The 23,414-nt window shown below is 39.6% G+C and overlaps 1 protein-coding gene and 1 pseudogene across 3 annotated transcripts in view; one reads left to right on the top strand and one right to left on the bottom strand.

Moving 5' to 3' along the window:
* Positions 1–988: 988 nt before the first annotated feature.
* LOC118539140 (large ribosomal subunit protein eL8 pseudogene) lies at positions 989–20,210 on the bottom strand (annotated as a pseudogene).
* A 186-nt stretch (positions 20,211–20,396) lies between these two features.
* CCDC50 (coiled-coil domain containing 50) overlaps positions 20,397–23,414 on the top strand; it is a 70,640-nt gene continuing 67,622 nt past the window's right edge. Inside the window, exon 1 of one of the 3 annotated variants that reach the window (XM_036097496.2) lies at positions 20,397–20,553. In XM_036097496.2, coding sequence (XP_035953389.1) covers positions 20,463–20,553 — 91 coding nt within the window. In that variant the 5' untranslated portion in view covers positions 20,397–20,462. The remainder of the gene's footprint in view (positions 20,554–23,414) is intronic. The other 2 variants (XM_036097498.2, XM_036097501.2) reach the window with 2 other exon arrangements.

Below are 23,414 nucleotides of genomic sequence, written 5' to 3'. Positions count from 1 at the left end.
CTGCTTAGGTATCTATCATTACTCCAAATCCATTCTTCCTTTCATTACAGTTACGTATCTTGTGTGTCTGCCTCTCCTATTAAATTATGAATACTTGGAGAGCAGTTCTTGTCATAGACATTTCTGTCCTGATTTGCAAATTTCAGAGCGATTCAAAGGAAAAATAAGTGAAAACATACTTGATTTGTGAATAAGAAGTAACTGAAATTTCCGGTAATTTAAAGGCAAAAATGTATAATGCTCTTAAACTTTATATCTAGGTATCAAGCTAAATGAATGGAAAGAAAAATTGCACCTCCTTAAATGTCTGTTTTCTCTTGAGCCTAAAAATTCAAGAACAATGTGTTTGCAACTTGATCCTTAAAGTTTATCATACCTCAGTGTTTCAAAACTTTCCATCATTCAAACATATCTTGATACCATCTATCATTACTTATTTAATAAGTTATTTGGATTAGGTTTTTTAACTCTAATTTTTTAAAGTATGTCAATATGGAAAATGGGAAATGAGTATTACTTAGTGAACAAAGAATATACAACCATGATGAAAAATAGTATAATGGCAAATAATTATTAAAGAAAAAAGTAAAAACAAAATATAAAATACTCTGATAATAAATCTGATCAATCATATATAAAATATATTGATAATAAATCTATTAATCCAAAATGAAGACCTGGCAATAAATAACAAATGAAATGCAAGTTAAATATGAGTCAGTATTAAAAACATGTTCAGCTCATGGTTCCTTAATTTTAAAAAAGTGTTTTTAAATATAAATAAGATTGTTTGGATTTTTAAAAATTTTTGTGTTAAATAGCAGCACGAGGAACCCCAATTCCCATGGAGTTTGCCTTCTTAAAAGAGGCAACTTAATTTAATTGCCTTCTCTGATAAGGTTGGGTACTGATGGCTCATTTCCTTTTTTTTTTTTTTTAATTGACTGAAAGGGAACTTTTTATTACTTTTCTGTACAGAAAATTCAACAGCATCCACTCAGCCCAGTTTGGTGGGCAGTTCTTTAGCCTTTGTCTTTTCCAACTTGCCAATTCGAGCCACCGACTTTGGACCCAGGACGTTGCCTCTCCAGTGATGGTGGATCTCATTATATCCGCCATTGTAATTGGTCCTGATACCTTCCACCAGCTTAGCCAGAGCTCCCCTGTCTTCCGAGTTAACCTGTGTGAAGGCAACAGTGGTGCAGGTCTTCCTGTGGACCAGGCGCCCCAGCCTGGTCTTCCCCTTGATAATGCAATAGGCAGCCCCCATCTCATGACACAGGGCAGGCAGGAAGACAACCAGCTCAGTGGGATCCACGTCATGTGCAATCACTACCAGCTTCATCTTCTTGTTTTCCACCAAGGTGGTGACAGTATTAACCCCAGCTCGAAAGACAGGCGGCTTCTTAGCCCAGGCCAACAATCTTGGCTCCTTCTCTTGCTCTGTCTCTGGGCTAGTTTAGGCATTTGAGTAGCTGTTTGGTGGTCCAAGTCCTAGGTGAACTGGTTAATCCCAGGAGGCACTTCTAGACGTTTATAGGGAAGAGCCCTTTGCTGCCGCAGCCAGATGTAGCGGGGCCATTTGTCAAAGCGGGTGAGGTCCCTTTTGGGCTGGATGTCCCGTCTGATACCAGGATTCTTGGGCCTTTTCTCAGACCGGGGACTGACCATTTTCTTGGCCTCCTGCTTCTTTACAATAACAGGGGCTGGGGCCTCCTTCTTCCCCTTAGCCTTCTTTCCTTTCAAGGTCTTGGATGGCTGGAAGAAAGAGCACTGATGACTCATGTCTAAACAAAATGTTATGTATGACTTTTGTTCCACAAACATTTGTTTCAGGAAATCTCATGTAACCCCCCTGAATCTTCTGTCATATTTTAGCTGATATTGGCGAAGTGATGAAAAATAAGTTCCTTATCTGACCATTCCATCTACTTTGGGGAAAAAAAGCCCACAAATATCCCTAACTAAATCTTTTATCTCTCTCTCTCTTAATAATCAAAATATTTTACTAAATTCTTCTCATAAGTATATAATCTAATTAGTTGTTCAAATAAAAACAAACTTTCAAGATTGATTGTATTAAACAGATAAATGAAGTTAGAATATTTATTTCTGGAGTCATTAGTATACACAGTAATAGTACATAATTGCCACTAATTGAGCCATCATCCATGCCAGGCCCTATTCTAAGCATTTCACATATAGTATCTTATTTAATTCCTACAGTAGTCCCTCAAAAATTATAAAGTTGTTTTGATTTTTCACCTCTTACAGCAAAGGAAGAAAGTTATGGAGCCAAAAGGAAACCTAAATCTACCTCAGAGTCATACCCTTACCCACCCATGTCCATGATTGGGAAAACATAGAAATGGAAAGTGATTGGTTGTTCCAATCAGAGAAATCCCAATTTTAAAGGAAACTTACAACATTTTGCTTCAAATTTTCAAAAGCAATCCTCTTGATCATTTAGTCTGTATCTCAGTTACTGCTTCTAAATGACATTTCTATTTTGTCAATGAAGACATTGTCATTATATTATAATGTACAGATAACTCTAAGATTCATTTACATCTTAACTATTCTCATAATGAGTGACAGGAAAAGCACAGATAATTAGGGTCCATATGGTGACTCAAATACATTTGAATAATTACTTTCTGACTCTATTAAACAGTTGGGCTTTTTTTCCAGTGAGTAAAAAAAAATTCAACAATTTCATTTTGAACTGCCTCTGACCCCGTTATTTCTTGGTAGAATTCCTAACATACAGTTAAATGAGTGAAAAAAAAACAGCAGAGAGAAGGGAGAAGGCAAAAGTAGAGGCTCTGGCATTCTGATAAATGTGTGCATGGATTTTTTTTTCATTTAAAAGAGTTCAGAAAGCCCTTATTTGTCAAAACAAAATAGAAATAAAATAGAAATGTCTATTCAAATACCTTTACAACTTTTTAAATTGGGTTATTTGTCTTTTTATTATTAAGATGTGAGAGTTCCTTATATTCTGGATGCCAGTCCCTTATCCAATATATAATTTGCAAATATATTTGCACATTCTATGGATTGTCTTTTTACTTTCTTGGTAATGTCCTTTGAAGCGCAGTTTTTATTTGGATAAACTCCAATTTGTTTATTTTGTGTGTGTGTGTGTGTGTGTGTGTATTTTTAGTATATCTAAAAACCATTGCCTAATCCAAAGTCGTGAAGACTCATGACTGCATTTTCTTTTAAAGTTTTATGCTTTTAGCTCTAAAATGTAGGTCTTTGACCCATTTTGCACTAAATTTTGCATATGGTGTGCCATATGGGTCCTACTTTATTCCTTTACATGTGGATATCTAATTGTCCCAGCACCTTTTGTTGATATGTGGCTTTATTTCTGGACTCTCAATTCCTTTCCGTTGTTCAATTTGTCTATTCTTATGTCACTACCATACTACCTTTTTTTTTAAGATTTTATTTATTCATTTGACAGAGACACAGTGAGAGAGGGAACACAAGCAGAGGGAGTGCGAGAGGGAGAAGCAGGCTTCCTGCCAAGCAGGGAGCCTGACGTGGGGCTCGATCCCAGGACCCTGGGATTATGACCTGAACTGAAGGCAGACGCTTAATGACTGAGCCACCCAGGCTCCCCATACTACCTTTTTTTTTTTTTAAGATTTTGTTTTTAAGTAATCTCTATACCAATTTGGGACTCAAACTTAAACCCTGAGATCAAAAGCTGTATGCTCTACCAACTGAGCCAGCTAGGTGCCCCACCATGTTATCTTTTGCTTTGTAGTAAGCTTTGAAATCAGGACATGTGAGACTTCCAACTTTGTCCTTTTTCTGGATCTCTTTCATTTTCATATAAATTTTAGAATTAGTTTGCCACTTTCTATAAAAATGGCAATTGGGATTTTGATAGGAATTACATTGAATTTGTAGATCGATTTGGGAAATATTACCATCTTAAAAATATTAACTCTTCCAATCCATGAACATAGTCCTTCTAACTGTTTATGTCTTTAATTTCTTTCAAAGCTGTTTTGTAGTTTTCAGTGAACAAGTAATATCCCCACGGAATTTGTTTATTTTTTAGTATAGAAATAAAACACTGAAATATTTTGTCACTTCTTTACTAAGAAGAACCATGAGATATAGAGACCTCTCTGGCAGAATCCAGGGCAGAGTAATAATCATAATAACATATACACCTAATATTGAACACCAGTAAGAATTAACATTCAGAAAGGTCTTTATACCAGTAGATGGGTAAGGCAACAGAAATTTCCATGCATAGACATACTGTAATGTGGGAGTTTAGTCTGTTTTCAAGTAGGACTTTTGATAATGGTTGAAAGCATAAAAGGTGTCTGAGTAGAAGTGAATAGAGACTTTGATTCTGGTCAGACTGGAGGCTTAAAATCAAGGTTCAGATATAAGTTTCTTCCCTTATAGCACATGATGCAAAACAAAACATCTTTAAAAAATGTAACTGAGGTGAAACCACAGTCTATGGGAACAGATAGAGAGGAAAAACTGGGTTAAAAATCCAGGATCTATTAGCATTGTCTAAGTCTACAGATGTTAAGCAGCAGGAAACCAGACTCTTAAATAGCAATCAGAGGAAGAGACTATCAAGAAAAAGGTTTAGGCCTCAGTTTAAAAGATAGACACCTGGCCATCAGCAAATGCCTCTAAACTCACCCTCTTCCTTCAGCTACCATGGTGATAGTAGCTATAAAGATGATCTATCCTCACATCAGGAATTAGAATCTCCGTTTGCCACTATCATTTAAACAAAACTATCTCTCTCTCATCTTAAACAACAATAAACTTTACTAGACTACTCACAGTGTCTTCTAATTACTGTCCCTACTTTCTCTCTCCATCAAGGCCGAACTCCCAGAAATAATTTCCTTCCTCTGGTTCTTTCCCACATATTTACTTCAACCCACTTCAATTTTGCTTTTACCATTCTGTTTCCAGCTCTACAAAACACCTGTCTCCAAGAATCTCATTACTGCCAAACTCAATGAACCCTTTCTGGTTCTCCTCTCCCTGGGTATCTTTTTCAGAATCTTCTTCATTGACCATAGCCTTCTCATTGAAAAATTCCTTGATTTCCTCCTACTTTTCTAGCCATTCCTTTTCAGTTTCTTTTAACATTTCCTCCTCCTCTGACCTTTGAAAGATGAACTTTGTCAGAGTTTTGTTCTAGATTCTCTTTTCTTATCATGCTTCAATCTCTTCCAGGAAATGCATAACTTTAATTGCTACCTACATGCCAGTTACTCCAAAATGTCTGCCTCTCCTCACCTTTTTTTGAGTACCATACCTGGATTTTTTTACAAGGTTCTCAACCACATCCAAAAGTGAACCCTTCATTTTTCACTCTAATATTTCACTTCTCTTCCAAAGTTTACTACCGGAGTGAGCAGCATGGTCATTTACCCAGTCATTCATTCAAGAACTCTCTTCCTCTCCCTTACTCCCCAACTTTTCTACCCAATTGCAAAGTTCTGTCATTATGCCTCTTAAGTATTTTTCAAATCTTTCCACATCTATCTTTTTGGCACCTTCCTAGACTAGAAAGCCAACATCTCACACCTATGCTACTGACATACCATTATTACCAAGTGTCCTTATACCCACCATCACTCCTCTTTAATCCATTCCCCCACAAAGCTTTTAGAGTACTCTTCTGGAAATGCAAATACCAGTCTGTAATATTCCTACTTAAAACTCTTCAACCCTTCTTTGTTACACTTAAGATAAAGATTGAAAGATTGAAAGTCATAACATGGTCCATAAAGTCCTGCATTATCTGCCTCTACCTACATCTTAAATTTGTCCAGACCCATCTTTCCCTTACCACAGTTCAGCCACAATGATCTTTAATTCTTCAAAAATGTCAAGCTACTTTCTCCCACAAGGACTTTGTGTCTGCAGGGAGGCACACTCCCTCTCCCTACTTAGACACACACACACACACACACACACACACACGTATTCCATTTTAAGCTTCAGTTAAAATTCCTCAGCAAAATCTCTCTGATTTTTCCAGTGTAGGTGAGTCTGCCTGTCATAGCTCTCACTGCACTGTACATTTCCTGATTAGCCAGTGTCTCAACTCTGAAAAGTTACTATGTATGTTTTTCTGCATTATCTGTCTTTATTGCACTATCAGATTCAATATGTCATGGTTTCTGTTTGCTATGTTTATAACCATATTGTCAGCAACCACAAAAGGACCTGGTACATAATAATCCCTAGCAAAATATCTAATGATTAAACAAATGAATAAATAAGTAGAGTAAGAGTCCATTTGTAGTGCTGTTTTGCTTGGGTACCTCCCATTAGTTTGACTATTTCAAATCCACTTACTAAAGGGAAGAAGGCTACTGACTCTTCTAGATGCAGAATAAGGCTATCTCAAGGAAGATGAAAAGACAAATGTTTCCAAAATAGGCAGGGCCGAGATTTACAAATTCAGAGTCTCAGTGCTCAGAGGAAAAGAGGACAAGAGAAGGCAAAGCCTGGCATATTTCTGTTGTTGTTTTTCTCCTAAATAGAGGAAATAGGTGGCATTGAGCAAGTGAGGTGAAGGGGGACCAAACATGACTTTTATGTAATAGACAAATTAACTAATATGTGAACATCTGTATAGGCCATGCAATACACTGTAATGAAGCTCACTCTGCTTGAGAGAGAATGTCAATATCTGTGAGGAAGAACAGTGTTGAAGCCAAGAGATGTCAGAAAAGGAAAGTGACAGGCATCCTGCAGATTCACTGGAGGTCTGAATCAAGGCTTCTTCCAGAGGAGCAAAAAGCATTTTTTTTTATGAGAATCTCTTCAAATGAAGATCTTCCCTGTAACTTCTGTGCCTTTTCTCCTTGTGTGTGACTCTTGGTCTTGAACTGCAGATTAAAGGGTTTGTCCCTTAGAAGTGTCTAACTCATAGAAGAATATGTCTGTGTTTGACCACTTTCCTGACTTGACGCTTATTAGGAACTAATCTCGGGAGTCCTGTTAGCTCTTCTCTGACCCTGATTTCAGCTTTCTCCTTTCTCTTACTCTGAGAGCTGATTTAGAACTTGCCTCACTGTGCAGTGGAGATAGGAGAATATTTTCAAGAGACCATTCTTTCGTCCACACAGTTCCCATCGCCTAAAAGATCCTTATCTTTCATTATTCTACATGGGAAACTCACTAAAAAAGGAAAAGTCAGAGATCCAAGATTATATTTTCCAATTAAGAATTCCTCGATCTTCTTTGGGCAGAATTAATTGCTTCTTCTTCCATATACTTAAAGGCATCATATAACTTGTGTTATTGAACTTGTTGCATTATGTTTGTTACTAATTAGGTCTGTGTGTGGGTCTCTCTCTAAATCTGAATTGCTTAAGCATAAGGATAATAATTCCTTATTGTTCATCGTAACGTATACCATCCAGCCTGTGGTAGGAATTAAATGAAAAAATAGATGTAAAATATTTAGCATGACTCCTGGCACATAGTTTGTGATTGCAAATGCTAAAGTGAATAGTAATTCCACCATTGATTATCCTCATTTAAATAATCTCTATTTACTAAAAAAATTAATTTTAAGAAAACATTATTCATCATAGTAATGCACTTAAAGATATATTTACATTGTCATCCAGCCAGGTTAAATGTTCTTTGGTCACCTAGTTAAGAAAAAAAGTTAACACCTTCTGCCTCTGCCACATAACATTGGTACTTCCAAGCTCTGGGCTTCAATCTCTCACGTAAAATGGTGAGGTTAATTATATCTGACATCTCTTCCCCTTGAACATTCCATGGCAATATTCTGCTGAACACTTTCTTAAAACCTATTGTTCTCTATTTGTAGTATGTATAATCATCTTGATTAAAAAAAGAAAAAAGGTAATTCAAGATTATTTTTGTACATTAACACATCCAACATAATATCTAGCACAATAATAGAACTTACAAAAAATTCATTGATGAATGATGAAAAAGTCACTGCTTTGTTTAACTCTGAATGGTTACTCTTTGCCCTCATAAATCTTGTTGTATGCATTCGAGTTTATCACTTCTTTTCCTTTCATTTATAGGAGTGACTTCTTCCTTACCCATAATATGTCACCTTCCTCTCCTTGACTGAGCCATCTCCTCTTTCTTAGGTGAATTCCATCAAGTCATTTTGGGTGACCAAACATATTTATGAATTTACAGAAGACTTAGTCAAACCAGCAGGAGAACTTGTCCCATTCTAGCTGATGGCCTGAAGATTTGAATGAAAAACAATAAATTCAAACATCCTTGGCTTTGCATAATCCACTTTGCTCAGTCCTATATGATTCACAATGCTACCTCACTCTCCACAAATTTCCTTTCATTTCTCACCGTAATATTTTTTCAAGATTTCACTCTCAGAAACCTTCTATATTATCAATACATTAAATAATGAATAAAGATAGATATTGAACAATTCAGTTTTATTAACTAAATTCTTGGTGATATCGATACATTTATAGAACTTCAGTCCAAAGAGCAGTGCTTTAGGGAGAAGATGCCATTATTGTAATGAGATTTCTTCTCTTGACACAAACCGTTAGGTGGAGTCAATATTTATGAAGCTTTTATCCTGACTTGTGTAATTTGTAACTCCTGCCTGGGTATGACTTTTCATCTCAGTTGTTCTTAAGTCCATTAACTACTATAACAGGATGAACTCAGATTTATTGCCGCTACCTGGAGCTTTGCAAAGAGGTGTGAGTTGAAAGCAAGAGAGTCCTTGGAAATTGGAGGACAGAGAAACAATCAATTTTGTTGGCTGCTGAGATTCAGCTCCATCGATAGTTTTGGTATAAGACACCCCCATCAGGTGCAACTTACATCCCTTGAACAGATATTCATTCCCTCTAAGAGGGAAGAACTTAAGACAAGATTTGGACAGTAGTATCTAAGAACACATTCCCTTTCAAAAAACAAAAACAAAAACCTCACAGTTGATTCACAAGTGTCTATTTATCCCCAACATTATGACCATCAGTGAGGCAAGTGATATGAGGAATACAATCACTCAAGAAGCTGTGTTCCATAAGGGAAAAGACCCATCAATAAGATTCATAAGGCCTAAATTCAATCTCTGATACACTACTCATGAATTTCATGACAATTGATGAGTCCTGATTTCTTTTTCTTCTTCCATATGCAGTGTTCTTCCTAATATTTCAAGCTGATGGTACAGTGAGCAGTTGTCTATGGAGTATTATGTGCATGACCCTGACCCACATCCAACCTATTTGTAGTTACAGTTTTCACTCTAGCAAGACATAGACTAGGGTGAGCACACTTGTTTAGATGCAAGTTGGTACCAGATCCTTCACTGGAAAATTGCAGAAGAGAGATATGGCTGATGACTTTAAAAGGAAATCTAGTAGAGCTCCCTGAAACAGACTTCATCCAGTGAAAGACAGGGATGTGGAAAATAAATATGCTGGCTTTCTTGACCTTGACTGGGACAACTGTGATGCATGTACTTCACTGTCACCCCAAGTTCCCTAGTGGATTATGCTCCATTTGCCCGCAGTGGTAACTTGCTTGATAACATACTGTTTGGGCTTGCTTTCTTTCCGAGGCTCACTTCTCCTCTCCCCATCAGATCTCTTCTGATATTTCCTCCCAAATAATCTACTTTCATTTGAATCCCTGTCTCAAGGTATACTTCTGCAGAAATCAAATCAAGAAACCACTAACACAATGTGAATATAATATTCACATTTCATTTTAACCTCGATAAGGAAACTCACCAAATATATTTATATCATTTATCTTTTCCCTCATTACCCCATAAGATAAAGAAAGACTACATTGCTTTAAAACATAAGGAGTTATGTTAAAGTAAGTTAACTTCAGAGATAAAATCAACCTGCTCACTGATTTCACTGTCTATAAATTAGACATAATGATGATTGAACTCTAGCACATTTTATAATTAGCAAACACAGTCTTTTTGTCATGTATTTTGTTAGTTTATAGCTATTCTTGTTTTACCCCAAAAAACATACATCAGAAACATAAATACAACCAGTTTTCACATTAGCTTCAAAAATTGCCCAAAGTATCATAGAGATATTGATAATAATCCAGAAGACGTGCTTGATGGTTCTTAAGCTGCTTGAGCACTAAAAAGTCTCTTCTGGTATGGAGGAGAAATTTTCATGCTTAAGGTTGCTACAGATTTCCTATTAACTAATTCCCTGAAGAAGCTCTAGTTCACCTCTGGCAGACCTTTCCTCCTCAGCACATGAGGGATGGGCTGCTGACAGGAAGCAGAGTGCACCGCACATAATTAAATGAAAGAGAGATTCCTAGTAATTACGTGACAAGAAAGAATCAGCAATCTCTGCTCCCCAGTTTCATTAGCTAATGAATGCCTGGACAGGCACTAAGTCATTTTATTGATGCAGAATTCTGTTCCTACCACTCTGTGTGAGTATAGAATCATAGATTCTTGAAACCTGAGCTTCCTTTGAATCCTTAGCTTGACTTCGAATGTGCTCCATGGACTGGCCTCAACCTGCCTCTACGGTCTCCTTGCTGACCATGGCTCCATATGCCCTCCATATTTCTAATACACTGTGTTTTAGCCCAAATTTTTCCAAAAAGAAATCCTGAGACAAAATTACGTCTGATGTTTTACTGGAGGGTATTAAAGGCTAGCAGAATATACCACCTCAAAATACGCCACTTTGACATAAGGATTATTTAGAGTTAAAGACACTTGAAAATCAGCAGGTGCAAGAGGGGAGCTGTGACTCCTCTTTTTCTACCTGAAAGCAGGAGATTAAACCCCAGATAGGAAATATCCCTCCGATATCAGGAGGGATAAGAGCCTTTTTGTGCCCTTGCCTGCTAATTCCAACATCTGGGTCATCTTGGTGTCTGTGACCTCTGATGTCTTTTTTTCTTAAGTATTCATCACATTTTCCTACTCCTTTACAAGTTTTTGGTAGATGATTTCTTTTTTCTGAACATTTTGAAAAACACATTTTTAATCTAATTTGGATTAGATTTTTTTTTTTAAATCAATTGTTGACTTTTGTCCTGGCAAATAGTTATTTATTAGAAGCTCTCTTTCCTTCTGTCAAGGTTTGGTTTTAGACTTTGTTAGATTAGCTAAAGAGTAGCCTTTGCAAGTAAGCTATCCATATAACTTATGGCCTCTTTGGTAACTTATCTGAATGCCAAGTGTATTAATGAGTTCTCTCCATTCTGAATGGGTCTTTAATCTGACATTTCTATCCTCTAGTGACCTCTTGAATTACCATTCCATCCTCTGTTCTAGGGATACTGCTCTCTGTTAGGCCTCGCAGAGTTTCATTTTGCATATGTGCAGGCTTCGTCCAAGCACTTGGGAAATCCTATGTACAGTCACCTCTTCAGTACCCTACCCCACACGTTCCAGTCGTGTCAGCAGCCCTGCACTCAATTCTGTGCCTCCCCAGAGAGACTCTGCTTGGATTACACCCCCTTTATTTATTTATTTTATTTATTTTTTTATAGTGAGAGAGGGTGCACATGCATGGGGGGTGGGTGGGGGGGACAGAGGGAGAGGGAGAGAGATTCTCAAGCAGGCTCCACGCCCAGCATGGAGCCCAATGTGTGGCTCTCTCACAACCCTGAGATCATGACCTGAGCCAAAATCCAGCGTTGGACGCTTAACTGACTGAGCCACTCAGGAGCCGACACCCTTTTTATAAACATCAGAAAATTGTACCAAGCTACAGAGTTGGCAAGAGACTGGGAGGCTCACTTCATGTGTCTATCTTTCCGCAGGGATCATACTACCTATTGCCTAGGACTTGAAAACAGTTGCCACATACGTTTTCTCTAGCTGTATAGTTGCTTATGCAGGGAGGATGTGTTTTGAACTATTTACTCTATCCTAACCAGAAATGCAAGCCTAAATAGGTTTTTAAATTTTGAGTTATGAAATACATAATATTTCCTATGTAAAGGAAAAAATCGAAAATAATACAGTCACCACAGTACCACACCCAGATTCAAGGTCAACATTTTTCCATATTTGTCTCAAATATGTGGCCCTTTCTCAAAGAATTGAATCTTCACAGATACAGTTGAAGTATACTCTTTTGGTTATCTATGGATAATCTATATTATTAATAATATAGATAATCTATATATCTATAATATACCACTTTATATCTTATTAGCTTTAAACAATAACATTCATTTATTTGTTTAATATTCTACAAACTGGGCAAGATCAGTGAGGACATGGTCCCACATGGCTTTACCTAGAATGTCTCAGCTGGGTTTTGAAGAAAATGCTTGGCAATTATCTTGGTGTTAGCTGTCAGTTGGAAGCTCCACTAGAGATGTTGGCTGGGCATCTTTATTCCCTTTCACCTAGCCTCTCCATATACCTAGTTGAGCTTCTCACAACATAGAGATATTAGGACAGTCAGATTTCTTTTTTTTTTTTAAAGATTTTATTTATTTTTTTGACAGAGACATAGAGAGAGAGGGAACACAAGCAGGGGGAGTGGGAGAGGGAGAAGCAGGCTTTCCACTGAGCAGGGAGCCCGATGCGGGGCTCGATCCCAGGACCCTGGGATCATGACCTGAGCTGAAGGCAGAAACTTAACGACTGAGCCACCCAGGTGCCCCAGGACAGTCAGACTTCTTACAAGCCCACTGACTTCTTTCTAAAAGTAGAAGTTGCCTAGTCGTCTTAGTGCCAGAACTTACAAATCTCAGAATGTCACTTCTGTTGCATTTTATTGATCAATGTCATCAAGGTCCAGCCCATATTGAATAGGAGGAGAATTAGACTCCACACTTTGATAGCGGCTACAATGTCATTTTGCAGGATGGTATATGTGATAGGAAATGATGCTGTGGTCACTCTTACAGATACAACCTTTGGCACATATTCCTCACATCCCCTACTTCTTTCCCTCAGAGGTGGTCACTGTAATTGATATGTATCCTTCTTATTCATATTTTTATACTGTTAGCATAGCTCTTTCTAGCACTGAATCCCTTTTATACATCAAGCATTTTCCACATAGAGCCAAGCAGAATATTGAGGAAATTTCACAAATGTGTTATAAGACAGGGATTCCCTCGATGTATTTACCCAAGAATCTGCTAAGGCCATCACATTTCTGATGGCTTGAGCTTCACAGATTCATCCTTTTTCCTTCTCTCAATTTGAACTTACAGCCCTGCCTTTCTAGTTATAGGTATCATGGGAAAAATCACATGTAGAAAAAGTTTCCTAAATTATGGGTCTCGTGCAGAAAAACTAACAGTGTGGTTCATCCTTTAAAGGTAGATTCCAGTCTTTTCCAGGTTGAAGCTCTCCTCTTTATTAAGACCTTTCTCCATACATAATTTTTGTTGTTGTTGTTAACCTTTGGTTGAAAAAAATACCTAGAGATAAAAAGTTATACTGATCTTAGTGATTACTTTGTTAACCTTAAAAATAAAATAGCCAGTATTTTATCAGCAAAATGGGTTTACTCAGGAATAGCAGAGAATTACAACTTGGAACATGCAAGCTATGGAAAAACCATAGGCAAGTCCCACAAACAAAAGAGAAGAGGGCTATTTCACAGAGAAGAAGAAGGAAGTTGGAAGGGGTTGTTTTGGGTGAAAGCAAGAGTTCAGGGTAATGATGGTTTCTCATTGGCTGACTTGCAAGGGTAGTTGATTACTTGTAGGAGATGCAATGTACATCTTTCCCTTTTGGGGCCTGTAATTGGTGATACTTTCTTGTTGATTATGCTTCTGTTGGGGTCTGTAATTGAAGATTCTTCCTATAACTGACATTTGGATGATGGGGTTCCCCTTTTTGTGCTCCCCCTTCTAGCCTCACATTGCATTTTAGTGAAGTTTCCCTTTATTAATTTTCACAAGTTGTAAATAAGTTTATCACAACTGTACTTGTGTTCATTTAAAACATAAAATATGCTTTATGAGAGATTTGTAGTTTATGCAGTCTGCATATAATTGTTGATGTGTATATGAATTTATAAAACTTAGCATAATAACTCCAGCATACAAAGCCCAGAGGTTAGGCATGTTTTACCATAGCTCATACTACTGAACTTGGCTTTCTCATGTTAGTTCATGTTTCTCCTTATGCTATGCTCCTTGCACTAATCAATACTTGTGCCAGTATGCTTAATATCCCTGGATGTGAAAACGGTTGACATCTTACCCTAGTCCCTGCCAAGTCTTCTGGATGAGATTCTCTTGCCCTGGCTCCATATAGACTCACTTTCTTCGTCACTGTTTCTTACCTGCACTCTCATGGCAGCCATGGAAACACCTCCCAAATGACAGTGGTGCCCATATTTTTTTTTCTTTTTTCTTTTCCACATTAGAAATATATTTATCTGCAATAAATGAAAGGCCTTTAAACAAAAAATAGGCTTCAGGATACAATGGTATAAGCTACAGATTTCTCTTTCAATGTCAGATTTCTCTGTTTCTCTAAAAATTTTTAATTATGTCTACTATCTATTAAGGTCTTAGTTTTTTCTTAAAACTCATTTCTGAAAAACACATTTTTATTAAAAAACTTATTTTTAGGGGCTCCTGGGTGGGTCAGTTGGTTAAGCATCTGCCTTTGGCTCAGGTCATGATCTCAGGGTCCTGGGATCAAGCCCGTGTTGGGCTCCCTTTCCCTCGCACTGCTTGTGTGTGCACGCCCTCTCACTCTCTCTTTCTCAAATAAATAAAATCTTTTTTTAAAAACTTACTTTTTAAAAGATTTGTTTGATCAACATAGTCATTATCTGCTTTAAGAATTCTTTACCAAATACTTTATCCAACAATTTATTCAACACATATTTTATGAGCAGATACTGTGTGCCAACACTATTCTGAGGCTATAGTAGTGAATCATATAGACAAAGTTCCACTCCTCTTGGTAGACTGGATGGACACAATAAACAAACATTTAAACATATAATATCTGCAGAGATAACTGATTTGGAGAGAAAAAAAGAAGCATGAGCAAGATATGGAATGACAGAGATTAAGTTACTATTTTAGATAAAGTCAGGGAGGGCTATCTGAGAAAATGGCATTTGAGCAGATACCTGAATAAAAATGGAGAAGCACATCCTGCAGTTATTTGGCAAGGGCTGGGACAAGGATAGGGGGCTTTCCAGGAAGAGGGACTAGTTAAGTGAAAAGGCCCTTGGGAGAAAATGAAATAAGAAAAAAACGAAAGACAACAAAAACTTTTCAAGAAGGAAGGTAGGATCATATCTCTTAAATAGTAACAATAAGTTAATTAGAGAAGGGCTGAAAACTGAGCTTGGGATTTGATATCATGAAGGTCATTTTTTATGTAATAAAAAAATTTTTTTTGGAGTGGTGGGCCTAGAAAGTATGACTGGAATAGGTTCAAGAAAGGATGGGGAAGTAGCAAGAGGAGATCATTGGAATAGATGAGTGTTTCAAGGAGGCTCGCTATAAACAGGTGCAGAAAAACGTAGTAATAGATGAAGGGGAATTTTAGGTCAAAGGAAGTTTTTGTTAAGGTGCAGGAATAACAGTACACTTGAATGTTGTTGTAAAGTATTTACCAGAGAGGAAAAATGATTACTGTTGGAGAGTAATATCCTTGAAAAAATGAGAGGATGGGATGTAATCGAGACTGATATTCAGCAGATGTGAACAACTACAGACATAATGATTGCCAAAATACTAACGTTTTCAGGCTGGTTTATAATTTAATGCTGTCTTGAGCCCCCTGACTGCCCCCACCCCCACCTGGACCACATCTCCTTTTCCTTGGGACTCTCTAGGTCTTCTCATCATCCAGAAACCAAAGGGTAACAGCTGGAACAGGGGGAGGATCCAAAACCAGCTCTGTTGCCATGTTTGTACTTCCACCATTCTGGTTATTAAGTGTTTTGAATATCACCCAAGGATCCAGTGCACAGTGGAGGTGTTAGTCTTATAGAGGAGAAATAGACAGGTAGATTGATAGATTTGGAAAGGGTGAGGTTGAAAGTCCTTTTTTCAATGCTTTTATTTTCTTAGTAGTCTAAGAAACTAAGAGTAAAGAGGGACAAGGGACCATATAGGTAGGAGAGAAGAAGATGTGCAATTAATGTCTAATGGCATAAGAAGAAATAAATTGGTGTGGGCAACATGCAGAATTTATAGTCAATTAGCCATGGTTGGGATATTGCCATGCAAGTAGGAAAGAGGAAGACAGAGGTAAGGGAAGTGAGAGTATCTTGTAGGGCGTGATTATAAAAATAGGTCATAGACTAGTTAAAACAGAAGTAGGAGTATAGGGGCAAGTGAGAATCAGTACCAAGGTGGTAGGGCAAAGAGATGATAGGTTCTGCTGCTGTTGAAGAATTGTTGGAGTTGGGGTATTAGTAGGAGTGAGTTGGGGAGATAGAAATGGTAAGTGGAGAATGGCTGTTCAAGATTGATGAAGGAGCACAGTTTTTAGTAATGCCAAATTCTAGTGAATGACCCTGAGAGTTTTGGGCTAAGATGGGGTGGGGTAAAAAAAATCACTGGGCATAAGGAGGTTAAGAAAAGAGAGCTCAGGTTGGGAGAAGGACTGTCTATGTAGACATTGAAATCACCAAGTTACATGATAATGGACACAATGAGAAAGAAGCTATCATCTTGAAGGAACAAGAAGTTACCCAAGGGTATGTAAATAACTACCATAGGAGATGTAGGGAGTCTGAGGGTATGAACTTCAAAGACGCTAGACATATTTAAGAATGGGGTGCCAGGCACTGTTCTAGGTATTAGGGATAGTAGTGAATAAAACAAATGAAAAATCCCTGCCCTCATGGAGTTCACCATCTTGTACCACTTGGCTGCCTCTTGAGTGTTCTGGTTCTCTGACTTGACTTCTTATGGCCAAACTCTCCCCATTCCAATCCATGTGTTTTGTTATTCCCAAATTTCCCCTCTTCATGTAGAAAATGTATCATATAACTCTCCTTTACAATAATCTACTCAATTAGTGGTTTGATATTATCTTATAAATAAACCCTTATTTCTCCCTGTGGCATTTGAGTTGCAATTTAGCTCTGAATTTCTTGTTTGAGATCTGCTTAAAATTAGGGATTTGTACCTCCTCTGGGAAGCCTATCTTTTGATTCTTTTTACTGCAAAATTGAGTGCTTGCTTCGGCAGCACATATACTAAAATTGGAACGATACTGCAAAATTGACATTTCAGGACATTAAAATACATAAACTAGTTATAGGAATTCACTATGCATTCATTTCCTTTTAAATCATCAAAAGACATTTAGTCATTTCAGTCTTGTGCTGGAAAGTGCTGATCCTGTAACCCCGAGCTCTAACTGCTCAGGTCAGGGGTAGATACAGAGTAAGGGTGGAGGTGGGGAAGGATAGCCTGACTTTTGGGGGGATTTCCAGGTCATCTGGTCCAGCAACAGAAAGGGGCTTCTGGTCACTTTTCATTACTTTTTCTGTTGAAGGCGGCTAATTCCCTAAATAATAGACATGACTTTGTATATATTTATTTGTTTTTTCTCTAGGGCAGAAATGTGGATGTTTTTAAGGAAAACAAAGCAGTGACCCTTTGGCATATCTTATTTACCATATCAGTCAGAGTCTAGGCAGAAAACAGAAGCCACACTCAAAATGGTTTAATTGAAAAGAATATAATGAAGGACTATTACAGAGGTGTGGGTGTGGTTCAAGGAACTAGCAATGGTGGTAAGCCTTTACAACCCTAGGCCTGAAGGGGCACTGGAAGAAAATGGTATTATTAGAGACCCATGAGAGCTGTAGCCATGGAAAAGAAGCTTCGGGACAGGCATTATAATCAGAAGGCCAGGGTATGGCCAAAACTTTGGCCTAGTTCGTGGGGGAGAAGAGTGTAATTCATAGGCTGGTATTTCTCTCCTGCCTTCTTTTGATCTTCTGACAGTGCTTCCCATTGGTCTAACTCAACAGGAAGCACAAGGCAAGGAGGTCCTGGTGATGTATTCATAAATGTCAGCTCCCAGGGCAGAGTATGGCAGAGAAGTGGAGACAATGGATTTGGAGAGGGAAACCAAAAATATCTATTACAAATATTCTCTACAACCATAAAGTAAAAAAAAAAAAAAAGAAAAAAAAGTCAGTAGAAGGCAAGGAACTTAAAAATCACCATACAACTACCTTTCTAATATTATCACCTTCCTATTCAAACATTTAACTTACTGAGTGTTCTTTCTGCTTAATACTGGTCAGCAAACTTTTTCTGAAAAGGGTCCAATAGTAAATATTTTAGATTTTGAAACCTAAGAGGCCAAATTGAAAATATTACATTGTATTGACATAACCACTTAAAATGTAATCCTTTTAGCATATAAAATGCAGTCATTAAAATCCAGTGGGCTTGGGGCTCCTGGGTGGCTCAGTCAGTTGAGTGGTAGGACTCTTGATTTCGGTTCAGATCATGATATCAGGGTGGAGGGATCCAGCCCCACTTCAGGATCCACTCTGGAAGCCTGCTTGAGATTCTCTCTCCCTCTCCCTCTGCCATTCCCCACCCTTCTATTCTCCCTCTCAAAAAAAAAAAAAAAAAAAAAAAAAAAAAATCCAATCGGCTAGATTTGGCCTGTGAGCCATAGTTGATCACGCTCTGGCCTAGAAAGTCCTAGAAAGTCTCCTAAATTTTTGTTAGCCTACATCTGCCTATTTTTTAAATAGCCAGTCCAAATAAAACCTCCTCCATGTGGCCTGCCAGACTGAGACTCTTTGAGTTATGAATGAAAGAAAATCAATTTTTACAAGCTTAAGAGAGTAAAATTACTAGCTTAAATTTGAGAGGATGTTGGAGGTAGATCCCAGAATCCAGGAGCTGCAGGCATCCCAGCTATTCCAGGCATTGTAGTATCAGAACATGCCCTCTTTATCGCTCTTTTCTTATCTTTGCTCTTTCTGCAGTTTGGTTTCATTGTTACTAGTGAGGGCAAAGCTTCCCCATAGAAAACAGAAAGTACTTGTCCCTCTTTAGGCAATAATCCCAGGGAAGTATTCTGCTCGACCTGTCTTGGTCACCCACCCATCCTTCGATGAACATGTGTGGGTGGTGGTGGGGGTGGTGGTGGTGGTAGGGAGGTTCTATGATTGCACAGGCTTGGGAGAAGAGCCCACTGCTGAGGACGGAGTCCCAAAGGGAGGGAGAATTCTATTGCCAGAAGATGCAGACAGGATGTCTATTTTTGGGAGATGAAAATGTCACAATTATAGTCCAATATGTGACATGCCATAAGAGAGACCATGTCTGAAATGTCTGAAACACGTTTTATCACTCCCAGTACCTAACATCACATTTGGAAGACAGTCATGCGTTTTTGATGAATGAATGACTCAGTTCCCCCAGCTGGTTGTGAACGCTCTCTTCTCTAAACTGGCCCAGATTTCAGCTGTTGTCTAGTTCTACTGTAGGTTGTCTTAGAGGTTTTCCCATCCATATGTTATCCTCTCCCTAATCCCGGGAGGCAAAGAATGCCTGAGACAGAGCCAGGCAACAGGAAATCTCAGCCCTGGAACCAGAGCACAGAATGCTGTAGACGCCGGTGACAATAGCGACTAAGTTCTGGGTAACCCAGGTGGCCCTTTTGTTGAGGCCTTCAGGACACAAAGGCCCCACCGACAGACGCGACCCTCCGAGGATAGGGAGGCCCGGGGGCGGGGGCACAGCGGGAGCCCCAGCCTCGGGGGCGTCGCACCGCACAAAGGAGACAGCAGGGAGGCGGCCGCGGGCGCCGATCTTCGCTCACCAGCCACTCGCAGTTGCGGTTACAGACCTGCAGCTTCCCTCCCCCTCCCCACCCAGGCCCGCCCGCCTGCCTTTCTGTCTCCTCTCTCCCTCCGTACTGGACGGCCCGGGTCCATTTCCGGGCTCCGGATATTTGGTATCAATCGGGGCTGGGGGCGCGGGAGCAGGTGGCTGCGGTGGGGTAGCTGGGCCGCCAGCCTGCGGCGCCGGGACGGGTCTCCCGCCGCCTTTGTCGCCAGCCCTTCCGCGGCGGCCGCTCCTCCCCCAGGTCGGCGCGCACTGCCGGCCGGACTTTGCGCCGCGTCGGGCGCTGCTGCTGCGCGCGGGGCCGCGCTCGGGGCCGGCGGCGGCGGGGAAGCGGGCGGCGAGAGGCGGCCGGGACCCCGGCCCAACATGGCTGAAGTCACCATCGACCAGTCCAAGCTGCCCGGAGTCAAGGAAGGTAGGGGCCGGGGCGCGAGGCGCGAGGCGCGCGGGGCCCCTCCCCTCTCCCAGCCTGGCTCTCTCCGGGCGGGGAAGTCGTCTTTTTGGCCCCCGAGGCCCTAGCGCGGGCCCCTCTGGTGCCCTGGCGCCCTGGTCGGGGACAGAAGTGACTTGAGGCTCTACTGTGGTACCTTGGGCGAGTCATTACGTTCTGAGCCCAGTTTCTCCTCTGCGAGGAAATGGGGGGAGAGAGGATAGCACCACCCTCAGCAAGTGGTTGTGCAAATGTTCTAGCGAAGAGCAAAGCGTTGGTGAACGCTCAAGAACTGGGTAAATCTGACTTATTTGTGTCCTTAAAAATCAAGGCCCAGCCTCGCTGGCTTGAAGGCTAGGAAGTGGGGAGGGGTTGACGTTCAGTTCCTTGTGGAGCCTTTGTTTTGAAACTTGACTCTTTCCCTCCTTCTCGCCACTTTTCCTAGCCCAGCGTCTGGCTGGCTGACTTTCCCACCTCCCTCAAGGTTTAAAAGTTTAGTCTTGGCACAGCCCAGCGTGGGCAGGCTGATGGGAAGCTGCTATAAGCATTTTCTTAGGAAAAGCAGGGGGTAAGGGGGAACAGAGGACTGACTGGTGACCTTGATTTTTTTTAAAGGCTCTTTATACTGATGTCCTGGGAAATTATGGTTGATCAGTACTGGTCTGGTTTAGCTACTGGCAAATAGCCTTTTGACTTCCCTCCCTTGCTCTTGGTTGACTGCTCCAAGATCTAGCATTTTTTTTTGTTGAAATTTTGGGTGCTGGATCACATTAACCTTTAGTTATCTTTGGCTCTTCTTTGGCCCCCGGAAGTGTGGAAATCCCAGAGCGCTATCCAGGCTTGCAGAGGTTGTCTTTGTTGTGAATGTCATTTGTTTCAGTTGAACAATGTGGCCTGGGGTGTCTTGGGAATGTGGAATTGAAAATAATAATTTTTGCTTTCTTGGAACTGCATGTTTCATTGACAACTTGATTTGACTCTGATGGTCTTGTGGGTGTTCAGGCCGACCCCAAAATACCAAGTAAGCTTGACTGCTTTCTTTCCCAGAGTTCGAAACACTGGGAGATAGAGTCACTGGTTTTATGTAGAATTTTTAATGGGGCCAGGCTTGTCCTATTGTTCCTGAAGGGTATTAGAGCTTAGGCCTGAGATCTTTCAACCTTTCAGTTTCTAGCAAGGCTTTGGTGAAGATTCAGGTATTCACATGTAAATGTAGTTTTCACAGCTCTGTCAAGTCTGGTGCCTGAGTGAGAGGAAAGGCAGATCTACACTTTGAAAGTCCTAGTCTGGGGCGCCTGGGTAGCTCAGTCGTTAAGCATCTGCCTTTGGCTCAGGTCATGATCCCAGGGTCCTGGGATTGAGCCCCACTTCGGGCTCCCTGTTTGGCGGGAAGCCTGCTTCTCTCTCTCCCACTCCCCCTGCTTGTGTTCCTTCTCTCGCTATCTCTCTCTCTCTGTCAAATAAATAAAAATCTTAAAAAAAAAAAAAAAAGAAAGAAAGTCCTAGTTTCTGAGATTGTCTGGTTGTACTTAGCCTTTTGGGTAGGAGTTTTATGGACAGATGTCTGTATGTTGGACGTCCCTAAAGAAAAAGTGACCCTGTGTAGTGTGTCGTGCTTCCTTGGGGGTGGGTGATGAGTAGAGTGAACACTGGAGTTCAAACACAACCTTAACAGGTAAAGTATTAATCCTGTGATGCTGTGATTTTACCCAGCCCCTTGTACCTGTCGCTGACCTGGAACAAACTCAAAACTCACTTTCTGTATATGCATTTATATGACTCTTAGGTCTTCTGGTTTCTAACCAAGACATGAATGATGAATGATTTATTCTCTAGTACATTCTCAAGGGGTTCAAAAAAACACTTTCCATCTAAAAATGCAAGATGTTTCTATTCCTAAACTCTGGAATTTTTGCACATTCAAATTGGCTTTCACTTTGCATAATGTGGTGTTTGGCAATCCAGTTTGCGCGATATGGTTAAGTAGGAAGGAAATTTGGTGTGGCTCTTTCATTAAGTTAGAATTAAATACTGACTGATTTTGAAGGTGGTCAGAAATTGTTGAGATCATTGTCTTTGTAAGCATCTGACTTTTCTGGTTCCAAGATCCTCAAAGGAAATGATGTATTAGGCTAGGAACCTCCTATTGGTGGTGTAGTTTTTGATCTGGGAAGTATTCAAGTCTTAATAAAGGGTATCTTTCTCTAATATAACTCTTAATTATGGCCCAGTAACTCCCTAACAATGCCTTTGAACCCTAATTTAAAGAGAATAAAGGTGGTGCCCATGTTTGGATAAAACATACGCATTGAGACTGTTCTTAATACTGAAACTCCAACTCAGTTTGTAAGGAAAGTTTAGTGGTAAATTGCTTAATATCCTGGCATAGATTTTTAAGCTCTGTTTTTAAAAATCTGTCTCCTCCACTTCTCTTTTCAGTCTAAACTTTGGTAGATTGATATACAATTACGATTTGGGGTCATAGGGTGGATTCCAATAGAGATTAAGAATAATGCAGTGGATGTCTGTGGCTTCCCACTGCGTTTTCTTTGGGAGAGGTTGAGGAGCCTTGTGACCTTTGTTGTGAACATGTCAACAGAGGTCATGGGTAACAGCTGACATCAGGGAATATTTTAATATTTTAAAATTTTCTTTTCTAGGTTAAAATCCAGTGCTTGCTTGCTTAGTTTTAAGGTGGTCAAAGATATTCATCATTTGGACAGACCTTTAAAAAAACCAAAGTTACAGCAGTATTTTTACCTTAGGAAATCTCTTAAAATAGGAGATAAAGGGACACATTTGAGTTCATATGTAGGTGAAAGGAATTAAGTTTAGCTAAATGTCAACACATCATTATTTCTGATTTAAAAGCACATTTGGAACACATGCATACTTTTTGTAATGGAAATACTGTTGCCAGTGTTTAGGAATAGTCCTTTATTTCTTCTGAAACATTTGAGCTTCTACAGAACCAACAAGATTTGAAATAATTCCAGCTATTGTTTTTTAAAGTATAACTCAAATGCATCATGCAATTTGCGAATGTTAGACAAAGGTGTAGTCAGGTTCCAACAGTATTCTCTAAGTTTCTTAGTTTAGATCCGAGCTGGGTATGTATTTTTCTAAAAGTGAATGCTTTTCTTCAGTTGACAGACTT

This window comes from Halichoerus grypus, chromosome 1, assembly GCF_964656455.1.
Source record: "Halichoerus grypus chromosome 1, mHalGry1.hap1.1, whole genome shotgun sequence".
Taxonomy (NCBI): Eukaryota; Metazoa; Chordata; class Mammalia; order Carnivora; family Phocidae; genus Halichoerus; species Halichoerus grypus.
This window is presented reverse-complemented; position numbering and strand designations above follow the sequence as displayed.